Source organism: Thalassophryne amazonica, chromosome 20 (genome assembly GCF_902500255.1).
Source record: "Thalassophryne amazonica chromosome 20, fThaAma1.1, whole genome shotgun sequence".
NCBI classification, from domain to species: domain Eukaryota; kingdom Metazoa; phylum Chordata; class Actinopteri; order Batrachoidiformes; family Batrachoididae; genus Thalassophryne; species Thalassophryne amazonica.
Window position 1 is genome coordinate 28768727 of NC_047122.1, and position 17736 is coordinate 28786462.

At 41.3% G+C, this 17736-nt stretch overlaps 2 protein-coding genes across 2 annotated transcripts in view; both read left to right on the top strand.

Annotated features, from left to right (window-relative positions):
* Positions 1–342: 342 nt before the first annotated feature.
* Positions 343–4830, top strand: LOC117502423. The gene is made up of 4 exons (XM_034161476.1): positions 343–693; positions 3052–3301; positions 3417–4359; positions 4414–4830. Exons 1-4 carry the CDS (start codon positions 541–543, stop codon positions 4634–4636), a joined length of 1569 nt encoding a protein of 522 aa, XP_034017367.1. The 5' UTR covers positions 343–540; the 3' UTR covers positions 4637–4830.
* A 1802-nt stretch (positions 4831–6632) lies between these two features.
* Positions 6633–17736, top strand: part of LOC117502424 (probable ATP-dependent RNA helicase ddx6) — a 28233-nt gene continuing 17129 nt past the window's right edge. Inside the window, exons 1-5 of the mRNA XM_034161477.1 lie at positions 6633–6817; positions 14855–15919; positions 16000–16104; positions 16350–16479; positions 16703–16849. Coding sequence (XP_034017368.1) covers positions 15680–15919; positions 16000–16104; positions 16350–16479; positions 16703–16849 — 622 coding nt within the window. The 5' untranslated portion in view covers positions 6633–6817; positions 14855–15679. The remainder of the gene's footprint in view (positions 6818–14854; positions 15920–15999; positions 16105–16349; positions 16480–16702; positions 16850–17736) is intronic.

Sequence of the window (17736 nt, forward strand, 5' to 3'; positions counted from 1 at the left end):
AGTAGAGTTGAGACTGTTTCTGGGGGAATGTTGGTGGGGAGGGCAGCTGGAGCACCTTAGATGTTGGGGAGGTCTGCTCTGTCAAGGTGGTGCTTCAGGCCACTGCATTCCAGAAACATGCACTCCTTGCAGTCGTGCACAGATTTAGTGCTGGGTCTGGCTTTGATGGTTAGTAGTGGAGTAGCGACTAGAATTTATAAAACACTATGACACATGGATGATGGGCATGTGTGTGTTGGTACGGTGTAACATCATTTTTTATTAATAGAAACAAACTCTACTTTTTCCATTTCAAAGAATTTACATGAAATCAGGTATGACAAAAATGTATCCCCACTCCAATCCAACAGGTGACGCTAATACACCCAAAAGTAGTTTGATCCGTATAAACAAAAAGAAGGTGAATACTGCGCCATCTTGTCACCCAAAAAGCACAAACTGAAGCATAACTTGTTTGGTGGATTCGCTTCATCATAATATATCTTTAATATAGTCCAATAATATTGAATAAAGTAGGCAGTTTGAATAAGTGGCGTCAAAATGCCCTCCTGCTCGGCGTGGGGCTGTTCGAACCGATCAGACGGCGGAAAGCGGATGCATCGTTTTCCGCGTGATCCGGTTCGGAGGAGAACCTGGGAACAGAAGCTGCGCCGAGAAGGTTGGAAGGCCAACGATCGGAGCCTCCTCTGCGAAGTAAGCCAGCGCACACCACAGATCCTCCACTGCCCTTCATTAATATAACGATAAACGCTATTTGCCAACTATCTACCTGTAGTAAGTGTGACGAAGAATGTTGTGGCTTTCTGACAGTGTAAAGTAAGTCTGAAAACATTACGGAAGCCGAGAACGGCCATCCATGGTCCTGAAAGTAAAGCAATAATAATTACTTCATAGTCACCTCAAGGAAAATGGTTTTCAAAGTAATTGCATTCCTGTCAAAGGTGAGGGTTTTTTTGTTTTTTTTTTATTATTATTTTATAAATAAATGATATAGAGAACTGAACATTATGTTCGACCTTTGACCTTGGCATGACCTGTTTGATTTGTTCATTGCCTTTTGAAGATTTTGCCACAGACAACACCACCCAATGCCTAATGTCCACATGTTCCCATTGCTTTTAGGTTCCAGATAGAAATCAGGAGGCAAACGGGTAAGCTTGGGTACAGATCTGCATCAGTGTTTGGCACAAGTCTAATGCCTTCCGCTTGCAGCAGGGTTCCCAGGATATTGCAGTTGGCTCATTTGCCGTGAGCTTGCATTGTGAACTCAGTTGGGTTCTCGATTAATTCTATTGGCGTTGAAATTTTGAACAGTCAACAGATAATCCAGAACCAGATACTGTCCGGCAAGCTCCAGTATGACCATGTACAGTAGTGTTCAGAATAATAGTGGTGCTATGTGACTAAAAAGATTAATCCAGGTTTTGAGTATATTTCTTATTGTTACTTGGGAAACAAGGTACCAGTAGATTCTCACAAATCCAACAAGACCAAGCATTCATGATATGTACACTCTTAAGCCTATGAAATTGGGCTATTAGTTAAAAAAAAAGTAGAAAAGGGGGTGTTCACAATAATAGTAGTGTGGCATTCATTCAGTGAGTTCTTCAATTTTGTGGAACAAACAGGTGTGAATCAGGTGTCCCCTATTTAAGGATGAAGCCAGCACCTGTTGAACATGCTTTTCTCTTTGAAAGTCTGAGGAAAATGGGACGTTCAAGACATTGTTCAGAAGAACAGCGTAGTTTGATTAAAAAGTTGATTGGAGAGGGGAAAACTTATACGCAGGTGCAAAAAATTATAGCCTGTATATCTACAATGATCTCCAATGCTTTAAAATGGACAAAAATGGACACGTGGAAGAAAACGGAAAACAACCATCAAAATGTATAGAAGAATAACCAGAATGGCAAAGGCTCACCCACTGATCAGCTCCAGGATGATCAAAGACAGTCTGGAGTTACCTGTAAGTGCTGTGACAGTTAGAAGATGCCTGTGTGAAGCTAATTTATTTGCAAGAATCCCCCACAAAGTCCCTCTGTTAAATAAAAGACGTGCAGAAGAGGTTGCAATTTGCCGAAGAACACATCAACTGGCCTAAAGAGAAATGGAGGAATATTTTGTGCACTGAAGAGAGTAAAATTGTTCTTTTTGGGTCCAAGGGCTGCAGACAGTTTGTGAGACGACCCCCAAACTCTGAATTCAAGCCACAGTTCACAGTGAAGACAGTGAAGCATGGTGGTGCAAGCATCATGATATGGGCATGTTTCTCCTACTATGGTGTTGGGCCTATATATCTCATACCAGGTATCATGGATCAGTTTGGATATGTCAAAATACTTGAAGAGGTCATGTTGCCTTATGCTGAAGAGGACGTGCCCTTGAAATGGGTGTTTCAACAAGACAGTGACCCCAAGCACACTAGTAAACAAGCAAAATCTTGGTTCCAAACCAACAAAATTAATGCCTCGCAGATGTGAAGAAATCATGAAAAACTGTGGTTATACAACTAAATACTAGTTTAGTGATTCACAGGATTGCTAAAAAGCGGTTTAAACACAATAGTTTTGAGTTTGTAGCGTCAACAGCAGATGCTACTATTATTGTGAACACCCCCTTTTCTACTTGTTTTTTTACTAATAGCCCAATTTCACAGCCTTAAGAGTGTGCATATCATGAATGCTTGGTCTTGTTGGATTTGTGAGACTCTACTGGTACCTTGTTTCCCATGTAACAATAAGAAATATACTCAAAACTTGGATTAATCTTTTTAGTCACATAGCACTGGTATTATTATGAACACTACTGTATGCTTGCAGATGGGATGCACCTGGGTTGGTGATTATCCCATGAATTTGTTTTACAATTTTTTTCTACCGGAACCTAACTGGATCAATGTGGTGACGGGGTTTTCGATACAGGAGCTGACTTTTTTTTTTTTTTTCACAATTTCAGACTTGCAATTCAACATATTAGTCAGTTAAACTTAAATAAAATGCTCTCTGTATCTGAAGAATTTATCTCTTTTCCCCCCTTCTTTCTTTCTTTCAGGATCACTTTGATGAGACACAGTATGAACAGTTCAGGGCTGATAACCTGAGGAGACTAACCCCAAATGCCATCCCAACACGGTTTTCTTTCACAAAGGCAAAGCTTTCAAAGCCACGGAGATTCCTCAAACGCCACAGAGCGGACACTACAAACGACTCTGCTCGTGTCACCAAGAGAATCCAGCTGGAGCACTGCTACTTTATGTCCACTTCACATGCTGTCCAGAAGCTCCCGAGGCAGTCCTCAGATGGTAAGAATGACATTTAACAAGGCCACCCACATAATAAATTTAGAAACGGTAACACAAACGTTAATGGTCACTTTAGGTTTTTTGTTTTTGTTTTATTCTCTGTTTCTCCGTTTAGGTCATCAGTCCAGTCTTGCACGGACTTGCCGTGTATGTGGTTTGAGGTTTGCGGCTCGAGACTGGATTCCAAAGGAGGCGGCACTGTTCAAGGATGAAATCCTGCACCTGTTTCACACAAACATCGAAGGCGAGGACGAAACTGTCAACCCACCACGTGTGTGTGCAAAGTGCTGCAAAACTCTTCTCGCCTGCCGGGAAACATTAAAGCAAGGGCAACTCTTCCAAACCTCGCTGACCCTGACAAGGTTCCTGCCGCATGCTCAGTACGATGAGTGCACTGTTTGTAAACCACCTGGTAGACGGTCAAAGACGTTCTGCAGCCCAGAAAGACCCGACAGTGACTCGGTTCCCCCGACATCTGTCCAGGTTGCTGTCAATGACACGCCACCACATCTCACAGATGAATTTGTGAGCGAGACAGCATTGGTTCACGGCTACACGCGAGCAACAGGTGACAAGGGGGCACTTATTTTTATCAGGTTAAAAAAGAAGAACCAGCAATGGCAAGTTGAGCAAGAAGTGACTGTCAATCCGGACAGAACCTGGAAACTGTGCATCCAAAACCACGAGCTACCATTGTTGACAAATCCAGTCTTATCTAAAGCATCTCTGCCGGTCATGCTAACGCACATGTCCTGTCATCTGCTGTTCAGCTTTTTTAAAAATGTCAGCATCTGTGTGGGAAATGTCGGCTTTGAGGATCTCCTTGAATCGCGAAGAGTCCAACCGAAGCAGCCGGTAACCTTCAAGAGCAACGATGGCACCGTCATTGCAGAGGAGGAGATGGATGCTTATGTTAAGGACAGAGGACAGTTATATAGTTCCACAATCAGACACAAGGGGTGCCATATAATTGTACCACCGTACCAGCTGTCGTCACAATGTGCCACTTGCGTTATGTACCGCTACACACTGAAGTCTTTGTCCTCAAAAAGTAAAAAGAAATCCCAAGAGAGAGATGTCACCAGCAGCAGCACAGTTCCAAACGTGCACCTGACTGATGAGCAGGAGACATCCAAGCTGCAAAACCTCCGCAAGAGGAACAAGACGCAAGCTCGCTGCATCCAGCAGTTACAGGCCAAACTGGAAAAGTCGGTCAACAAGGAAGGCCTCAGGCTGAAGAAGAGCCACAGCACCCTAAAGCAAATTGTGCAGCAGGCACAGCCTAACGTTTCTGTCACAAACAACACGGCACAGTGGCAGCTGGTACAACGGTGACAAGAGCATGCCACAAACACAATGTTCTTAATGTTTCTCTGCAGGTGTGCACAGTCAACGAGAGAGAAATTTGGATGGGTTCCGTTTTTACATTAACACACATAATTTTCATTTTATTTATGCAAAATGATAGTTTGTGGAGATTCAAGATTTTTGTCTGAGAATTCATTAAATTTGGTTCCTTAACAAGTTCAGTGCACATTGCTCATAAATAATTACTTATTCACAATCTTTTTTCAATTCAGAATCTTTATTCAGAATTGTTTAAAAAAAATACTAAATCTGGAATTTTTTTAGTAATTTTTGTTTGTTTAATTTATTTTATTGCTCATTTATTTATTTACTGACAGTCCATGTAAATAAAACTGTAGTTGGGTCACCAATACGTAGACCTGAGTTTGATTCCAGTAGCAGTAGTACCAGCACATCAGCAGTTGTTACATTAAGAAAATTCCTTCATTAATTTTTTGCTGCTCATCCGAGTCCGGGTCGCAGTGGCAACAGACCAAGTAGCTCATCACACACTTCCCTATCCTTGACCAAGTCCTGTAACTCTTCCCACGGGATCCCAAGGTGGTCCTAAACCATCTGGGAAATATAATCCCTCCAGCATATCAGGTTTTGCCTGAGGCCTTCTCCCAGTTGGAAGTGCCTGGAAGACACCCCAAGGGAGGCAACCAGGGGGAATTCTCACCAGGTGCTCAAACCATCTCAGCCGGCTCCTTTCGATGCAAAGAAACAGCAGCACTACTTCAAGTTCCTACTGGATAGTCGAGCTCACCCTGTTCAGGAGTGTAAGCCCAGATACCTGACAGAGGAATATCATTTCTGTTACTTAAACTCCTGCATCTGGGGTAGTCCTCCTTTTTCAGACAGAGGACCATGGTCTCAGATTTGGAGCTCATCCCAGTCGCTTCACACTGTCTCAGACCTGCACAGTGTGCATTGGAGGTCACTACCTGATGGAGCCAGTACAACCACATAATTTGCAAAAAGCAGAGATGCAACTCTGAGGTCACCAAAATGGACACCCTCCAGTCCCTGACTCTGCCTTGAAATACCGTCTATGAACATCATGAACAGGACTGATGACAAGGAACAGCCCTGGTGGAGTCCAACACCCACCGGAAACGGGTCTGATGTAATCCCGAGAATACAGACGCAGCTCCTACTTTGGTCATATAGAGACCGGATCCAGCACTCCCACAGGATACCTCAAGGGACCCGGTCATACGCCTTTTCCATGTCCACAAAATACATGTAGACTGGTTGGTCATACTCCCAAAACCTTTATAATATCCTAGTGAGGATAAAGAGCAGGTCCACAGTTCCACGACCAGGACAGAACCCGGATTACTCCTGAATGTGCGGTTCAACCAACGGTCTAATTCTCCTCTCTCGTACCTTGGTATAGACTTTCCCAGGGAGGCTGAGAAGTGTGATTCCTCTATAATTGGAACACACTTTCTGGTCTCCCTTTTTTAAAGATGGGGACCACCACTCCAGTTTGCCAATCCAGAGATACTGTCCCTGAATTCCATGCAGCGTTGTATAAGTGTGTCAGTTATGACAGCCCAACAACATCCAGGATTGTCCGCCCCCGGCGACTTGCCACCAAGGACTTTTTTTTTTGACTACCTTGGTGATTTCCACCGGGGTGATGGCACAAGTCTTCCATCCCTGCCTTCTTGATGGAGGGTGTGTCAGGATATTAAAATTTTTTATTTTAAATTAAATTATTTAAATTATTTTATTTAGATAGTCGTTTTTAACAGGATTGGAGCATTTTTACATTTTGACCTCTGTGTAATTCTTCATTGACCCCTAGCTGGTGTAGGCTGGATTCTAAAGTGTCATTTAGTCACCTTAAGTGATACTGAAAACCTGCTTGGCCCATGGACTAGTACCAAAAGCACGCGCTGTCTGTCCATGGATCTTTGAGACATACTTTTGCCGAGGCAGCAGGGGGCAGTAGAGTCCTACAGTGCCACGTGTGATAAACAGCAGCTACACGCCGAGGAAGAAAAACGAAGAAGGAGCCCATGACGGTTTAAAGGAAGAACAAACACAATAGACGCAGTATTTTTCAAGTGAATTTCGACTATTAAAAGCAAGTTGCAAAGGAACAAATCGATCAACCAGAAAATAGGTGTCCTGTGTAAAAATAACCGAGAGACGAAGGTAGGATGCGATGTCTTCAAACTTTAATTTCAGCCAAGAAACATGGAAATAGGCTAGTTTGTCAAGTAGCATTAGCCACAGGAGCTAACGCTAAAGTAGCCGTCAGGCTAACAAGTAATGACCTGAGCAAAGTTAACAGGTTAACTTAGTGACGTTCTTTTCTAGTCTGGTCAGACGCGCATAGACAGCTTTATGCGGTTGAAAAAAATTGCAATAACTCTGTTCAGAAATAACTGCTTTATGTTGACTTAAAAGAATTGTTTTCTAAACTTGCGTCATCGTCGACCCGCTAAAGCAGATTTTTAAATCCTCCGACCGAAACTTAGCGCTTTTCCCTTTTTTAAAGTAAGGTTTTTAAATCACAATACTTTTTTAAAAGCGTTTGTAGCCGTTTGTTTATGAATGTTAAACTTTTGGTCATTCCTTATGTAATGTATTCGTCGTGTTTCATACTAAATTTTTGGTTTGCCTTATTTAGGGAGGTTCAGTGTCTTGTGTACATGAACACATCAAGCGTCAAACTTGCTGGAATCTCGCACCAATCACCCTGGACACTGTCAGCTTACCCAATGCACATTGCCATCTTCAAAAATGGTGATCCACACTTTGTAGGGCAGCTTACTGGCACATTCTGCCTTGATGCTGGAAAGTCTGGTTTTCTCATGGTGGCGGTTGGCAAAAGGTCAGCAGTGGTCACGTTCCAGACAGTTTTTTTTTTTTTGTGTGTGTGGACTGATACCTATCCCCAAACTGGAATAGTCTATTCTGAGGAAGATGAGAAATTTCAGTTAGTTTGCCAGAAGGCAAATGAGAGACTTCAGCTTAGATTTTACCTACTTGTATTTTCTTGAATGAAAAAGCCTTCTTTGCTACTGTACCATGACACTGTAGCTGGTGATGCAACAGACAAGTTACAGTATGCAGAGTTTCTCTTGAGTCAAGGCCACGGAAGCCTGGGACTCCTGCAGGCATGTCTTAGTGGTTTCCATCGCTACTCATAGATAATTGGCAAAGCTTCTGGGGAAAACCTGGTCTTGTTAGGAGAGACGGCATCCATCCCACTTTGGATGGAGCAGCTCTCATTTCTAGAAATCTGGCCAATTTTCTTAAATCCTCCAAGCCGTGACTATCCAGGGTTGGGACCAGGAAGCAGAGTTGTAGTCTTACATACCTCTCTGCAGCTTCTCTCCCCCTGCCATCCCCTCATTACCCCATCCCCGTAGAGACGGTGCCTGCTCCCAGACCACCAATAACCAGCAAAAATCTATTTTAAGCATAAAAATTCAAAAAGAAAAATTAATATAGCACCTTCAACTGCACCACAGACTAAAACAGTTAAATGTGGTCTATTAAACATTAGGTCTCTCTCTTCTAAGTCCCTGTTAGTAAATGATATAATAATTGATCAACATATTGATTTATTCTGCCTTACAGAAACCTGGTTACAGCAGGATGATATGTTAGTTTAAATGAGTCAACACCCCCGAGTCACACTAACTGCCAGAATGCTCGTAGCACGGGCCGAGGCGGAGGATTAGCAGCAATCTTCCATTCCATCTTATTAATTAATCAAAAACCCAGACAGAGCTTTAATTAATTTGAAAGCTTGACTCTTAGTCTTGTCCATCCAAATTGGAAGTCCCAAAAACCAGTTTTATTTGTTATTATCTATCGTCCACCTGGTTGTTACTGTGAGTTTCTCTGTGAATTTTCAGACCTTTTGTCTGATTTAGTGCTTAGCTCAGATAAGATAATTATAGTGGGCGATTTTAACATCCACACAGATGCTGAGAATGACAGCCTCAACACTGCATTTAATCTATTATTAGACTCAATTGGCTTTGCTCAAAATGTAAATGAGTCCACCCACCACTTTAATCATATCTTAGATCTTGTTCTGACTTATGGTATGGAAATTGAAGACTTAACAGTATTCCCTGAAAACTCCCTTCTGTCTGATCATTTCTTAATAACATTTACATTTACTCTGATGGACTACCCAGCAGTGGGGAATAAGTTTCATTACACTAGAAGTCTTTCAGAAAGCGCTGTAACTAGGTTTAAGGATATGATTCCTTCTTTATGTTCTCTAATACCATATACCAACACAGTGCAGAGTAGCTACCTAAACTCTGTGAGATAGAGTATCTCGTCAATAGTTTTACATCCTCATTGAAGACAACTTTGGATGCTGTAGCTCCTCTGAAAAAGAGAGCTTTAAATCAGAAGTGCCTGACTCTGTGGTATAACTCACAAACTCGCAGCTTAAAGCAGATAACCCGTAAGTTGGAGAGGAAATGGCGTCTCACTAATTTAGAAGATCTTCACTTAGCCTGGAAAAAGAGTCTGTTGCTCTATAAAAAAAAAAGCCCTCCGTAAAGCTAGGACATCTTACTACTCATCACTAATTGAAGAAAATAAGAACAACCCCAGGTTTCTTTTCAGCACTGTAGCCAGGCTGACAAAGAGTCAGAGCTCTATTGAGCCGAGTATGCCTTTAACTTTAACTAGTAATGACGTCATGACTTTCTTTGCTAATAAAATTTTAACTATTAGAGAAAAAATTACTCATAACCATCCCAAAGACGTATCGTTATCTTTGGCTGCTTTCAGTGATGCCGGTAATTGGTTAGACTCTTTCTCTCAGATTGTTCTGTCTGAGTTATTTTCATTAGTTACTTCATCCAAACCATCAACATGTCTATTAGACCCCATTCCTACCAGGCTGCTCAAGGAAGCCCTACCATTATTTAATGCTTCGATCTTAAATATGATCAATCTATCTTTATTAGTTGGCTATGTACCACAGGCTTTTAAGGTGGCAGTAATTAAACCATTACTTAAAAAGCCATCACTTGACCCAGCTATCTTAGCTAATTATAGGCCAATCTCCAACCTTCCTTTTCTCTCAGAAATTCTTGAAAGGGTAGTTGTAAAACAGCTAACTGATCATCTGCAGAGGAATGGTCTATTTGAAGAGTTTCAGTCAGGTTTTAGAATTCATCATAGTACAGAAACAGCATTAGTGAAGGTTAGAAATGATCTTCTTATGGCCTCAGACAGTGGACTCATCTCTGTGCATGTTCTGTTAGACCTCAGTGCTGCTTTTGATACTGTTGACCATAAAATTTTATTACAGAGATTAGAGCATGCCATAGGTATTAAAGGCACTGCGCTGCAGTGGTTTGAATCATATTTATCTAATAGATTACAATTTGTTCATGTAAATGGGGAATCTTCTTCACAGACTAAGGTTAATTATGGAGTTCTACAAGGTTCTGTGCTAGGACCAATTTTATTCACTTTATACATGCTTCCCTTAGGCAGTATTATTAGACGGCATTGCTTAAATTTTCATTGTTACGCAGATGATACCCAGCTTTATCTATCCATGAAGCCACAGGACACACATCAATTAGCTAAACTGCAGGATTGTCTTACAGACATAAAGACATGGATGACCTCTAATTTCCTGCTTTTAAACTCAGATAAAACTGAAGTTATTGTACTTGGCCCCACAAATCTTAGAAACATGGTGTCTAACCAGATCCTTACTCTGGATGGCATTACCCTGACCTCTAGTAATACTGTGAGAAATCTTGGAGTCATTTTTGATCAGGATATGTCATTCAAAGCGCATATTAAACAAATATGTAGGACTGCTTTTTTGCATTTACGCAATATCTCTAAAATTAGAAAGGTCTTGTCTCAGAGTGATGCTGAAAAACTAATTCATGCATTTATTTCCTCTAGGCTGGACTATTGTAATTCATTATCAGGTTGTCCTAAAAGTTCCCTGAAAAGCCTTCAGTTAATTCAAAATGCTGCAGCTAGAGTACTAATGGGGACTAGAAGGAGAGAGCATATCTCACCAATATTGGCCTCTCTTCATTGGCTTCCTGTTAATTCTAGAATAGAATTTAAAATTCTTCTTCTTACTTATAAGGTTTTGAATAATCAGGTCCCATCTTATCTTAGGGACCTCATAGTACCATATCACCCCAATAGAGCGCTTCGCTCTCAGACTGCAGGCTTACTTGTAGTTCCTAGGGTTTGTAAGAGTAGAATGGGAGGCAGAGCCTTCAGCTTTCAGGCTCCTCTCCTGTGGAACCAGCTCCCAATTCAGATCAGGGAGACAGACACCCTCTCTACTTTTAAGATTAGGCTTAAAACTTTCCTTTTTGCTAAAGCTTATAGTTAGGGCTGGATCAGGTGACCCTGAACCATCCCTTAGTTATGCTGCTATAGACTTAGACTGCTGGGGGGTTCCCATGATGCATTGAGTGTTTCTTTCTCTTTTTGCTGTGTTTGCACCACTCTGCATTTACTCATTAGTGATTGATCTCTGCTCCCCTCCACAGCATGTCTTTTTCCTGGTTCTCAACCCCAACCAGTCCCAGCAGAGGACTGCCCCTCCCTGAGCCTGGTTCTGCTGGAGGTTTCTTCCTGTTAAAAGGGAGTTTTTCCTTCCCACTGTCGCCAAGTGCTTGCTCACAGGGGGTCGTTTTGACCGTTGGGGTTTTTACGTAATTATTGTATGGCCTTGCCTTACAATATAAAGCGCCTTGGGGCAACTGTTTGTTGTGATTTGGCGCTATATAAATAAAATTGATTGATTGATTGATTGATTGTCTCTTCGTTACATGGTTACTCAGGTTTTTGCAAGCTGCCTGCTCCAGGCTTACCACAGACAACCATGCTGTTTGTCGTTCTTCATGATTGATTTAAATGATGTCAAGACTGGAAAAGTGATTTTCACTCAAAATAATTCTTGCTTTGTCCAATTACTTATGGGCTTGGACAGTTGAGGGAGTGTGTATATAATAGCCATCGTTTCTAAATGGTTAATGTGATATTTTTGTTAAGCCTGTGGAATTGAAACTGAAAGTATACCGTGCACCTACAAAGTATTCACGGTGCTTTTTGCACATTCTGTGTTACAGCCTTATACCAAAATGGAGTAATTTTTTTTTCCCCTTCAAAATTCAACTCATAACACCCCATAATGACATGAAATGTTTTTTCTTTTAATTTTTGCAAATTTAATAAAAATAAAATGCAACCCGAATTCCAATGAAGTTGGGGCGTTGTGTAAAATGTAAATAAAAACAGAATACAATGATTTGCAAATCCTCTCCAACCTATATTCAGTTGAATACACCACAATGACAAGATATTTAATGTTCAAACTGATAAACTTTATTGATTTTGTGCAAATATTTGCTCATTTTGAAATGGATGCCTGCAACACGTTTCAAAAAAGCTGGGACAGTGGTATGTCTACCACTGTGTTACATCACCTTTCCTTCTAACAACACTCTAAGTGTTTGGGAAGTGAGGACACTAATTGAGTGTCATGATTTGGGTATAAAAGGAGCATCCCCAAAAGTCTCAGCTGTTCACAAGCAAATGTGGGGCAAGTATCACCGCTTGAATTTTTTATTTTATTTGAATTTGAATTTATTGGACAACCATGCAACAGAATTTTGCTTGTATACAAAACAAAACTCAAAATAGTCTAAGAAAAAAATAAACAATGTATGCGGTGCCTAAAGGCGTAGGCAGAAGCAAAGCTTATCAACGCCTATACCACTCCATGAAATCAAACCAGGCATATGTGCCTGTTCATAAACGTTCATTTCTAAACAAAATCTGAACAACAGCAGCTCATAATCACAATTAAAAGAAAACAAATATTTCCCAACAGCTCCCAATACAAGCTGGTTATCATCTACATATTTCAGTAGAAAAGGTTCAAGTATAACACCTTCACACAACACAACTCAACCCCTTTAATACATTTTGGAGAATACCACTTCTTTGTATAAATATTTGAACCGGTTGATATCTGGACATCGCTTGTTTCTCAGGTAGATTATTCCATTTTTTAGTACCACAAGTGGACACATGGAAGCATTTCCTGGTTGTTCTAGCACCAGGAATTTAAAAATGTTACAAACCCCTTAAATTATACATTCCTTCTCTTTGCGTAAAATATTCTTGAATTCTAACTGGTAATTGCTTATTTTTTGCTTTATACAGCAATTGAACAGTCTTGAATGAAATCATATAAAGTTTTAATATGTTCAATTTCATGAACAATGGATTGCTATGGTCCCAAAAAACTCGCCCCAGTCTGAGGTCAAGAGTGCTCTGGAGCAGGTCTTCATCTAGAATGTCTCTGTACATTGCTGCATTCATCTTTCCCTCAATCCTGACTAGTCTCCCAGTTCCTGCTGCTGAAAAACATCCCCACAGCATGATGCTGCCACCACTATGCTTCACTGTTAAGATGGTGCCTGGTTTCCTCCAAACATGTTGCCTGGCATTCACACCAAAGAGTTCAATCCTTTTTCTCATCAGACCAGAGAATTTTGTTTCTCATGGTCTGAGAGTCCCTCAGGTGCATTTTGGCAAACTCCAGGCGGGCTGCCATATGCCTTTTACTAATGAGTGGCTTCTGTCTGGCCCCTGTACCATACAGGCCTGATTGGTGGATTGCTGCAGAGGTGGTTGTCCTTCTGGAAAGTTTTCTCTCCACAGAGGAATGCTGGAACTCTGACAGTCACCGAGTTCTTGGTCACCTCCCTGACTAAAGGCTCCCTGACACAAGCATGACTTTGATTCACGCACTTGCACGACCTGTTGTGAGGGAGCGTAAACTCGTCTTTAGCGGGTGTAGACTGAGCGTGGGAGAATTTTCTTTGCACGTGCAACTGCACAAAGAGAATTTTGAAATGTTCAAAAAATCCTTCACACATAGATGTCGTGCTACATGGCGCAATCTAATCGCCAACACGACGTGCAGCTCATCAAGTAGAATAAAGAAAAAGTGAACAGAGCGAGTGGTGACGTCAGTGGGTTGCATCAGAGTGCAGCTCGTCTGAAGGATTATAACAAGATGTTAAATCTGTTATAAACATACTTTAACAGCTGCACACAAGAAGGAGAAAACATGTAACTGTTTTACCACGCCATGACAATGTAAACATGACAAATAATTACTTTTTTAGATGTCTGAAAATTATTTATCCAGCTTGTTTGCAGCGCTGCTCTGGGATTCAAGAAGTGATTAGAACCGTTTTCAGCATCCAATTTGCAGAGAAAATATTCATCCACCATGAAATGATTATTTTATATACGCAGCGTCCACGTGGCAGGCAGTGGAACAATGCATGCTATCCAGCTGGGAACACAGTGGGTAAGATCGTGACGACGGGCGTGCAAGTGCGTGACTCAAAGTCATGCTCGTGTCAGGGGTACTTAAGGCCCTTCTCCCCTGATCACTCAGTTTAGACAGGGACCAGCTGTAGGAAGAGTCCTGGTGGATCTGAACTTCTTTCATTTACGGATGATGGAGGTCACTGTGCTCATTGGGACCTTCAAAGCAGCTGAAATGTTTCTTTACCCTTCTCCAGATTTGTGCCTTGAGACAATCCGGTCTTGGAGGTCTATAGACAATCTGACATGCGCTATCAACTGTGGGACATATGTAGACAGGTGTGTGTCTATCCAGATCATGCCCAATCAACTGAATTTACTCCAGGTGGACTCCAATTAAGCTGTAGAAACATCTCAAGGATGATCAGTGGAAACAGGATGAAACTGGGCTCAATTTTGAGCTTCATGGCAAAGACTGTGAATATGTTTCTTTTTTATTTTTAATACATTGCAAAAATCTAAAAATGAAACTTCTTTCACATAATCATTATGGGGTGTTGTGTGTAGAATTTTGAGTGGGGGGGGGGGGATTTCATCCATTTTGGGGTAAGGTTGTAACATAACAAAATGTGGAAAAAGGGAAGCACTTTGAAAACTTTCCAGATGCACTGTACACTACAAGAGCTTATTTTGTCTCAGCTCATCTTGGTTTGTAGGCAGTGCACAGAGGCGAAATTCCATTCTTGCTGTCCAAATACTTGTGGACCTGACTGGATTTATATTAAATTAAAAGTGTGCAATTTGGTGTTTAATTAGTCATATGTCTATAAAAACATCTGTTAAGGTTGGGAAACGTCTGTTGACCTTTTCTTATAGGTGCCAAGTTTTTGCATTGTTGACTGATGCTGAGGAGCCTGTGGGTTGATCAGAACCACACGTGCTGACTTGAAACCTGTGGTGTTCAAAGAAGAGGCCCAACACCTGGAGCAGGGGGAGGGATAAAAAGCCTGCAGTGAAGACTCGAAGGGACGGAAAGCTGTTCGGCTTCGGACTATATTTCCCCTTACAGGATTTGTGATTTCAAGAAGCTGGTTTTTCACGTGTGGAGCAACATTACTAACAGAGTGGGAATAAACTGTGAATATCTGACTGTGAGTTTGGGGAAGAACCTGTACAAAGTTGGAAATTAAAATTTCAAGGACAGCTGTATTGAGCAACTTGTGAAGACTCAAACTGGAAACGGGGAAATATTTAGAAAAGTGTGCTTTGAGTACTGAACTAAGATTATTTTGAAGAAGCTATTTCCCAAGTTCCAATTGCCTTAGTTCTATTTCAGGACTTGAACTGCTTCTATACTTGTTCACATATAATTTTTCTATATTGTGAGCAGGTGTATTCATGTATATGAATGCAAATTTCTCTTCATTTTGAAGAGCTGTCCTGTAAAAATCTGAATTTTTTTTTTTTCTTGTACGTCAGTAACTCTGTTTTTGAAGGGGACCAAGCTGCACGTACATGTATATATGTAAATACTAATTGATTTATGTTGCAAAAGTTTTGAACCTAAAAGGATATAGAATATTGTTTATGCTTTATTAAACTTTTTTTTTTTTTACTTTTGAAGAGAATTTTTAAAAAGAAAAACCTAAGAGGCATAAATCTTAATACTTTGGAAGGGGTAGGGAAACAAGGAAACAGAAAATGGCAACTGCCAGAACAGAGACCATTGGTCCAGTTACAGTGGGACTAACCAAGCAGAATGGACAGCTCAGAGGACAAACCAAACCAGTTTCAGTCCAGCCTGCATCCATGACTCAAGGGAATCCGTCGGGTCTACCCCAGAAGCCAGGCAGTGCTTCAAAAGATGGAGGCATTAAGTTTGGAGATGACTGGAAAAAATGTCTACAGCTGCCTCCCAAAGACAATAGGGTCAAAACCTCAGTGAGTTGAGCCTGAAGTTATTCTTATTTTAAGGCTGGTTTCGTAATATTATCACATTAACCACTCTCTATTAACTATAGGATGTGACAGCCACCAAGGGGAATGAGTTTGAAGATTACTGTCTCAAACGAGAACTCCTGATGGGCATTTTTGAGATGGGTTGGGAGAAACCATCTCCTATCCAGGTAGGATTCAAGTCTGTCACATTGTTTGTAGCTTCAACACCTAGTGCGAGTCTAATGTATCTTCACTTTCTGATAATAGCAATCAAGCCCTAACAGACACCTAAATGAATGAATCAGCTTGTGATAGAGCAGGGAGAGATGGAAAATGTGTAGGTCAGGGTGTACCTGAGGACCAGTTTGAGAACCATGGGGATAGGATAATGTAGTCACAGGATGTGATGCAAAATAATGTTGATTCCTGGCAGGAGGAGAGCATTCCCATTGCTCTGTCTGGACGGGATATTCTAGCCCGGGCTAAAAATGGAACCGGGAAAAGTGGAGCCTATCTTATCCCACTACTGGAGAGAATAGACTTGAAAAAGGACCACATACAAGGTGAGATGCCACCTGAATTTCTCTGTATCATAGTTCTAATTGAAGCATCCATTTCTTAACCTCTTCCATTGGCTTCAGTTTTAATCATTTATTGTGATCCATCCTGGTTTGCTTTTTAATGTCTCTCTCATCCGCTACATCTGTTCACATTTTTCATTAGCTAGTATGCTATTTGATGATGATTGTGGCTAGAGTTTTCATTTCAACCTTGATTATGTTGTAGCCATGGTCATCGTTCCCACCCGTGAGCTAGCACTGCAAGTGAGCCAGATCTGCATCCAAATTAGCAAACACCTAGGAGGAGTTAAAGTCATGGCCACCACTGGAGGCACCAACCTACGAGATGACATCATGCGTCTAGATGAGACTGGTAAAAATATTCACTTTTTGCCACTGTGGGAGCTTATACCCGCAAATCTCCCAGGTTATTAAAAAAAAAACCTCCATAAATTTATAGACATATACCGTTTTTCTGGCTGTGTTTACAACAAATGCAGTATTGATGTTCGTGATGGGGCCGATCTGATCCAATATCAAGATCGGCTTCCCATACCAATGTAATTCATGGATCGGAATTTCCCGATATAACCTGGAATATTTTCCGATCCTGGACCTGTCTGTGTGTGAGCTGAAAGTCTGACTGCTGTGCTGCTGTGTGTTGGGGGAGTGAGGGAGGGGTGCCTGCAGTTTGAGTCAGAACATTAAAGCCTGGGTCCCACCAAATAATAATCCATGAATGAGCCACGCATGGGTGTGTCAGTGATTATTCGAAGAATGACCCACGTTTTTATCTATAGCCTGGGTCCCACCGAATAATGAAGGATGAATAATGAGCCACGCAGCATGTTTTCTTTGCTACGAGAGGGTTTCTTCAACTATCGTGGGCGTTTGTGGCTCTTAGAAGCATTATCTTCAGTTAACGAGGCTCTCTGAGCATGGCGCTAATTTCAAGAAGTTCAAAATTTAGCAACAACAGCGTGGCGCAGTTTGTGTACGAGCTACTATGATGATTTAGAGGCATTTGCGTGGTGCTTACGAGTTTGCTAAAAGCCCATTGTCCATGCGCCTGGCAGCTACGCAGGACCTGAAAGGCTATTTTTGGAGTGGCTGCCCTCTTGCGCACACAATTCCACCTGCTCTGTGAGCTGGACGCTGTGTATAAAGTAATTATTTTATAGCAGATTAATCATTTTGTGCCAAACCTTGGATGCTGAAAACACCTCTAATCACTATTTTTAATGGTGTTTTTTTTTGTTT

What these genes read in the sequence shown, in the direction of transcription:
- LOC117502423 (XM_034161476.1), top strand. Translation starts at nt 541, where the DNA reads ATGCCCTCCTGCTCGGCGTGGGGCTGTTCGAACCGATCAGACGGCGGA. An exon ending in CCCGAGGCAGTCCTCAGATG is followed by an intron (nt 3,302 to 3,416) that starts GTAAGAATGACA and finishes TTCTCCGTTTAG; the next exon opens with GTCATCAGTCCAGTCTTGCA. An exon ending in TTGTCCTCAAAAAGTAAAAA is followed by an intron (nt 4,360 to 4,413) that starts GAAATCCCAAGA and finishes AAACGTGCACCT; the next exon opens with GACTGATGAGCAGGAGACAT.